This window comes from Prionailurus bengalensis, chromosome B3, assembly GCF_016509475.1.
Source record: "Prionailurus bengalensis isolate Pbe53 chromosome B3, Fcat_Pben_1.1_paternal_pri, whole genome shotgun sequence".
NCBI classification, from domain to species: Eukaryota; Metazoa; Chordata; class Mammalia; order Carnivora; family Felidae; genus Prionailurus; species Prionailurus bengalensis.
In genome coordinates this window covers 70,951,089-70,959,446 of record NC_057355.1, presented here as the reverse complement: position 1 = coordinate 70,959,446, position 8,358 = coordinate 70,951,089, and the positions used below count along the sequence as shown (strand labels likewise).

The 8,358-nt window shown below is 36.3% G+C and overlaps 1 protein-coding gene across 1 annotated transcript; it reads right to left on the bottom strand.

The window, feature by feature from the left end:
- Window positions 1-5,874: 5,874 nt before the first annotated feature.
- Window positions 5,875-6,828, bottom strand: LOC122468052 (olfactory receptor 4K13-like). The gene is given in 1 exon segment (XM_043554533.1): window positions 5,875-6,828. A coding segment is annotated over 1 exon segment (954 nt).
- Window positions 6,829-8,358: the final 1,530 nt, after the last annotated feature.

Below are 8,358 nucleotides of genomic sequence, written 5' to 3'. Positions count from 1 at the left end.
GAAATGTTGACAAGAGCTCCACTGAAATCAGTAAATTTTTCTATGTCAAATAAGCCAAGTTCAATTGGTAGTCTTTATTATCCCAAATATGAGTCATTTTTATAGAAACATGCAACATATTCACAATATTGTGTAAGACACTAAAATTCATAATTCTCCTCACTAGAGTAGAGATGTATCAGAAATTTTATGGCATCTATATATTTTGCTCTGGCATTCAGGAAAAATTTCAGAAAAAGTATTAAGTCCTAGACATGTCATAAGCTAAAATATGAAATAAGATGTTGAAAAAATAGGAAAACATAAGATTATCATGGTTGAAACATTTCATACTAAGCCCAAGAAAATCGACTCAACTTTCAATGATTTAGTGTTCAGGTTAGTGGCTAATTTCAAGTAAACATACATACAATTATAACTTTCCTTCATTACAGAAATAGCAAGAAAAAATACAATTAAAAATGACCTCATAAAATATAAATAAAAGGAAATAATTCATAAATTTAATAGTTTCAGTATATAATAAGGAAAGCTATATAATGTTACTGGGGGACACAAATGAAGGTCTTAATAGGTGCAGAAATAAACTCTGTTCTAGGATTAAAAAGACCAATATTGCCAAAAAAAACAAAACAAAACAAAACAAAAAAAAACAACCAAGAATCCAGAGCCAGATGGTTTCCCAGGGGAATTCTACCAAACATTTAAGGAAGAGTTAACACCTATTCTCTTGAAACTGTTCCAAAAAAATAGAAATGGAAGGAAAACCTGCAAACTCTTTCTATGAAGCCAACATTACCTTGATTCCAAAACCAGACAGAGACCCCACTAAAAAGGAGAACTATAGACCAATTTCCCTGATGAACATGGATGCAAAAATCCTCAACAAGATATTAGCCAACCAGATCCAACAATACATTAAAAAAAATTATTCACCATGACCAAGTGGGATTTATACCTGGGATGCAGGGCTTGTTCAATATCCACAAAGCAATTAATGTGATTCATCACATCAATAAAAGAAAGGACAAGAACCATATGATCCTCTCAATAGATGCAGAGAAAGCATTTGACAAAATACAGCATCCTTTCTTGATAAAAACCCTCAAGAAAGCAGGGATAGAAGGAGCATACCTCAAGATCATAAAAGCCATATATGAATGACCCAACACTAATATCATCCTTAATGGGGAAAAACTGAGAGTTTTCTCCCTAAGGTCAAGAACAAGACAGGGATGTCCACTCTTGCCACTGTTACTCAACATAGTGTTGGAAGTCTTAGCCTCTGCAATCAGACAACACAAAGAAATAAAAGGCATCCAAATCTGCCAGGAGGAGGTCAAACTTTCACTCTTCACAGATGACATGACACTCTATATGGAAAACCCAAAAGATTCCACCAAAAACTGCTAGAACTGATGTATGAATTCAGCAAAGTTGCAGGATATAAAATCAATGCATAGAAATCGGTTGCATTCCTATACACCAACAATGAAGCGACAGAAAGAGAAATCAAGGAATCGATCCCATTTAAAATTCCACCAAACACCATAAAATACCTAGGAATAAATCTAACCAAAGAGGTGAAAAATCTATACACTGAAAACTACAGAAAGCTATGAAACAAATTGAAGAAGACACAAAAAAATGGAAAAAGATTCCATGCTCCTGGATAGGAAGAACAAATACTGTTAAAATGTAGATACTATCCAAAGCAATCTACATATTCAATGCAATCCCTATCAAAATAACACCAGAATTCTTCACAGACCTAGAACAAATAATCCTAAAATTTGTATGGAAACAGAAAAGACCCCTAATAAGCAAAGCGATCTTGAAAAAGAAAACCAAAGCAGGAGGCATCACCATCCCAGACTTCAAGCTATACTACAAAGCTGTTATCATCAAGACAGTATGGTACTGGCACAAAAACAGACACTCAGATCAATGGAACAGAATAGAAAACCCAGAAATAGACCCACAAATGTATGGCCAACTAATCTTTGACAAAGCAGGAAAGAATATCCAATGGAATAAACACAGTCTCTGCAGCAAGTGGTGCTGGGAAAACTGGACAGCGACATGCAGAAGAATGAACCTGGACCACTTTCTTACACCATACACAAAAATAAACTCAAAATGGATGAAAGACCTCAATGAAAGACAGGAAGCCATCAAAATCCTTGAGGAGAAAGCAGGCAAAAATCTCTTTGATCTTGGCCACAGCAACTTCTTACTCAACACGTCTCTGGAGTCAAGGGAAACAAAAGCAAAAATGAACAACTGGGACCTCATCAAAACAAAAAGCTTCTGCACAGCGAAGAAAACAATCAGCAAAACTAAAAGGCAACTGACAGAATGGGAGTAGATATTTGCAAATCACATATCAGATAAAGGGTTAGTATCCAAAATCTACAAAGAACTTATCAAACTCAACACCCAAAAAACAAATAAACCAGTGAAGAAATAGGCTAAAGACATGAATAGACACTTCTCCAAAGAAGACATCCAGATGGTCAACTGACACATGAAAAAATGCTCAACATCACTTATCATCAGGGAAATACAAATCAAAACCACAATGAGATACCACCTTACACCTGTCAGAATGGCTAACATTAACAACTCAGGCAACAACAGATGTTGGCAAGGATGCAGAGAAAGAGGATCTGTTTTGCATTGTTGGTGGGAATGCAAGCTGCTGCAGCCACTCTGGAAAACAGTATGGAGGTTCCTCAAAAAACTAAAAATAGAACTACCCTATGACCCAGAAATTGCACTACTAGGCATTTATCCAAGGGATACAGGTGTGCTGTTTTGAAGGGACACATGCACCCCCATGTTTATAGCAGCACTATCAACATCCAAAGTATGGAAAGAGCCCAAATGTCCATCCATGGATGAATGGAAAAAGAAAATGTGGTGTGTGTGTATATATATATACACACACACACACACATACATACATACATACACAATGGAGTATTACTTGGCAATCAAAAAGAATGAAATCTTGCCATTTGCAACTACATGGATGGAAATGGAGGGTATTATGCTAAGTGAAATTAGTCAGTCAGAGAAAGACAAAAATCATATGACTTCACTCATATAAGGACTTTAAGAGACAAAACAGATAAACATAAAGGAAGGGAAACAAAAATAATATAAAAACAGGGAGGGGGACAAAACAGAAGAGATGCATAAATATGGAGAACAAACTGAGGGTTGCTGGGGGGGTTGTGGGAGGGGGATGGGCTAAATGGGTAAGGGGCATTAAGGAATCTACTCCTGAAATCACTGCTTCACTATAGGCTAATTTGGATGTAAATTTTAAAAAATAAAAAATGAAGTTAAAAAAAAGAAGATGTGGTATATACATATATATATACAATGGAATATTACTCGGCAATCAAAAAGAATGAAATCTTGCCATTTGCAACTACATGGATGGAACTAGAGGATATTATGCTAAGAGAAATTAGTCAATCAGAGAAAGACAAATATCATATGACTTCACTCATATGAGGACATTAAGACACAGAACAGATGAACACAAGGGAAGGGAAGCAAAAAGAATATAAAAATAGGGAGGGGGACAAAACAGAAGAGACTCTTAAATATGGAGAATAAACACAGTGTTACTGGAGGGGTTGTGGGAGGGGAATGGACCAAATGGGTAAGAGGCGTTAAGGAATCTACTCCTGAAATCATTGTTGCACTATAGGCTAACAATTTGGATGTAAATTTAAAAAATAAAATTAAAATTATGAAAAGAAAAAGAAAAAGAAAAAAATTTAATTTAAAAAATAATAAAAATAAATAAATTAATTAATTAATTAACAAAGACCAATATTGGGAATATATTTCCACCTAAATGAGTGTATGAGATTAATTCAATTATAATATTTAGCATTCATGTCGTTTAATAAAATCATTCTACTTAATAATAAATAACTGAACTGGTTTCAAGATGATTTGAGGAAGAATAGCAATGAGAGTACTTATATAATAGACATTAAAATGTAATATAGATTTTTAGGTGCCTGGGTGACTCAATCGGTTGGGCAACTGACTTTTGGTTTCAGCTCAGGTCATGATCTCACAGTTTATGAGTTGGAGCCATGTGTCAGGCTCTGTGCTGACAGCGGGGAGCCTGCTTGGGATTCCCTATCTCCCTCTCTCTAAACAAACAAACAAACAAACAAACAAACAAACATTTAAAAAAATGTAATATATATTTACAATGATTAAAACAACTTGCTAACAAATGAATCTCAAAGGCATTATGCTGACTGAAAGAATCCATGCCCGAAGGCTACTTACTATACGAATTCACTTACATGACAGTCTAGAAAAGGAAAACGAGGCACAAAAAAATAGATCACTATTATCACAGCCAGAAGATAGGAGAGAGGGATAGACCACAAAGGGACACAGGGGAATTTGAGGGTTGAAGAAATTCTCTTGTTTTCTCATTGTGATGGTTACGTGGCTATGCATTTGTGAAGACTCACAGAATTGTACACTAATGACAGTGATTTTTTTTTCTATTTGTAAATTGTATTTTATTATTTTTGTTTTTTCATTTTTTTTTTTTATTTATTTTTGGGACAGAGAGAGACAGAACATGAACAGGGGAGGGGCAGAGAGAGAGGGAGACACAGAATCGGAAACAGGCTCCAGGCTCTGAGCCATCAGCCCAGAGCCTGACGCAGGGCTCGAACTCATGGACCGCGAGATCGTGACCTGGCTGAAGTCCGACGCTTAACCGACTGCGCCACCCAGGCGCCCCTGTAAATTGTATTTTAAAAGTGGGAAAAAAAAGCTTGATACTGGTACTAAGAATTGATTGCAGACTTTTCAGGAGTATCACCCCTTTCCCCCTGTAAGTTCTGAATCAATTTATCAGTGGACTCAGAAAACAAGGAAGAGATAAATATTAGTGTTATTACTGATAAAATTGTATTGGACTTACAACCATGTAACATAGTACTTTACATGCCACAACATGACTGAATATTTAGTTCACTCTCTGCATCCATAGGCTCTAAGCTTCCTGAAACCCTGGGTCAATCTTCTGGCACATTGTGGGCTCACAAAACATGTGAAGAATGGTTAGAGTCACCGTGTCTGGGGCAACCGAGTAACTAAAAGTTAATACATATTAACTAGGGATTACCTACTAAACGTACTTAACTAGCACCAAACAGTAGTGACTCAGACACTCAGCTAACAGCTATGTGAGGGATCATCTGTGTACATTTTCTACATACAGATTCCCAGTAATAACTACAACTATAATAGCAGCAGTAATAATTACAAGAGTCATAGCATTAGTAAAAATAACAATTGTAAAGATTAAAAACATGCCAAAATAATAAAAGAAACATATAAATAAGTTTTTGCAGATAAAGAAGTAGAGAAAGAGAATTTATTCATTTTTCTTTTCAAATTTGCATGAGAAGAAGTAGTGAAGAGAGGATTTAAATGCATGTCTTCCAGATTGTAGATGTCATGCTTTTAACCAGTGATAGCGACAAACAAGGGGTTTGCTCTTTAACAATTAAAGACCTATGGTTTCCTTATACAGAACTTCAAATACAGTAAGAGTTCATTCCTTAAAATGTCCATTCCTTAAATTGTCATTAACAATTTAAACACCTACTGTTTCCTAATACAGAACTTCAAATACATTAAAAGTTCATTCCTTAAAATGTCCATTCCTTAAATTGTCATTAACAATTTAAACACCTACTGTTTCCTAATACAGAACTTCAAATACATTAAAAGTTCATTCCTTAAAATGTCCAAATAAGAGATTATCTCTTTGGAGGCATCATCTACAAAGTGGGTTTTGAATTTATATGTCGAGTTCTATGGTGTAATGGTTAGCACTCTGGACTCTGAATTTATGTGTCGAGTTCTTATCTTCTTAATGGCTGCTTTTACTTCTTGATTCCTTAATGTATAAATAATAGGATTTAAGAGAGGTGTGAAAATTGTATAAAACACAGAAAGAATTTTATCTACAGAGTATCTGCTGAAGGGCCATACATAGATAAAGACACATGGGGCAAACGATAAAGTCACAACCGTGATGTGTGCCGAGAGAGTGGAGAAAGCCTTGGCGGAACCACTAGCAGCACGGTGCCTGACTGAGTGTATGATGACCGTGTAGGAGACAAGCAAGAGGAGGAAGCAGACCAGGGACAGGAGGCCACTGTCAGCAATGACCAGCAGTTGTAGCATGTAGGTATCCTTGCAGGCAAGTTTGATCACAAGGGGAAGGTCACAGAAGAAGCTGTCCACCACGTTGGGACCGCAGAAGGGCAAATTCAACATGAAAGCCATTTGACTAGATGAGTGCACAAATCCAACTGTGTAGGAGGATAGCAGCAGCCCACCAAGCACTCGGGGGTTCATGATGGACATGTAATGGAGGGGTTTGCATATGGCAACATACCTGTCTATTGCCATGGCTACAAGCAACATCATCTCACTCCCACCTAGGAGGTGCATGAAGAACATCTGAGAATAACATCCCCACCAAGAGATGGTCTTCTGCTTTCAGAGGAAATCCACAATCATCTTAGGGGTAGCAAAAGAAGCCAGGATCATATCAATACAGGAGAGGTTGATAAGCAGAAAATACATTGGTGTGTGAAGGCGTGAGTCAAAGGTCACGGTGACCAAGATGAGGAGGTTTCCTAACACAATCCCAGCATAGACCACAGAGAATCCTAGGAAGAATAAAATCTGAAGATTCTGAGATTTGGAAAGTCCCAGCAAAATGAACTCAGACACCACTGAATGGTTCACTCTTTCCATGTTATCAACTTTATGTCATCATAATCCAAATGAGTAAGAATTGTGGGCAGAAAAGTTGTGTTTACACAAAGGATGGTTCATGTTGGTGTCTAATTTTGATACTCAGACAGGTGAACTTAAAGCACCTCCCACTTTTGGGAAATTTTGTTGGTCAGAGATATCGTAAATGGCCCAAAGCAGTGTACCAAATAGCAAGGAGAATTCAGAATATACATTTCTGAAAGACAAAAATAAAACAGCACATGAAATCACAATCATATAGACTGTGAACTTGGATTCCAAAGACCTCAATACAACACCTAGCTGAGTTACTCATTGGGCAACATATGACAACGACCTCCTTCTGAGGGTTACATTTCCTCCTCAGTAAAATACAAAAAAAATCAAATTCCATGATATTGAATGCCTCTTTGTGCTATAAAGAGTCCATAAATAAGACAATGGTAAATAAATCTCCTAAATAAGATTAGATCATGGTGGGTTCTACATTTACAGAATAATACTGAATTTCTTAACCTGGAAATGATGTATGCAGAAAATATAGAAAGGATTCTAAAGACTCATATTTTGAAAGAGATTCTGGTAAACAAATATTAATTAATACCTTAAATTAAGTCTTATTTCTAAGCTTCTATCTCCTGAAAAATATACCTCTTCTCCTCCCTGCTCCATTTTTGAATGAATCCCTCACAGCTCAAGCTAGTGCCAGTGATGGTCATTGTACACTAGCAGAGTCAAACCATGTAATTTATATATGTGTGTGCATATATAGAGATATATGTTTATATTTATCAGTCATGCATAATTCATTCACTCAATATTTAACATTATTCACATCAAATGCCTCTTCCAGGAATTTAAGCAAGATATACCAAGAATATAGAAAGTTCACAGCCAAATGGAACTGAGTTTATTTCCTTTTCAGTGTGTATTCATTCGTTCACTTGTGTATTGCTATACAGAGGACCACTGGTTAGCTTGTGCATGTTTATTTATCACAGCTTCAAAACGATAAAATGAGGTAACTGAGGTAACTGACTGATGTCGGTAAGAGAAATACCATTATTTCAGTACAGTCATCTAAATTCATACCATAGCTTTCCCATCAGCCCATCCTTATAACAACACTGGTTTTATTGGCTTTGTTCTAAAAAAATATTTTCAACCGTAATAGTTCCTCAATTATCTAGGTTCTTAAAAAGGTCCTGCAGTAATTAAAGCCCTCCTTTTGTGCCATTGTTTTTTTTTGTTTGTTTTTTGTTTTTTGTTTTTTTTTACCAGAGAGGGGAAAATACTTTCATGGGAAAGTGCCTCATGTGAATCCCAGGAATAGCCTTGCATCTCCTCTTCCCATATTGCCATCAATTTCCTGCAATTTATGCTCCCAATCATCAGAAACAGAAGGAAGAAGCATCATAATGTTGTACAATCTGTTTCTCTGAGGCAATCTCATGGGTACATTTATCCAACTGGGGATGTATTTTTTTCTACATAAACTTGTTCTCTGGCCAGTTTCCTACTCTGAGAAAC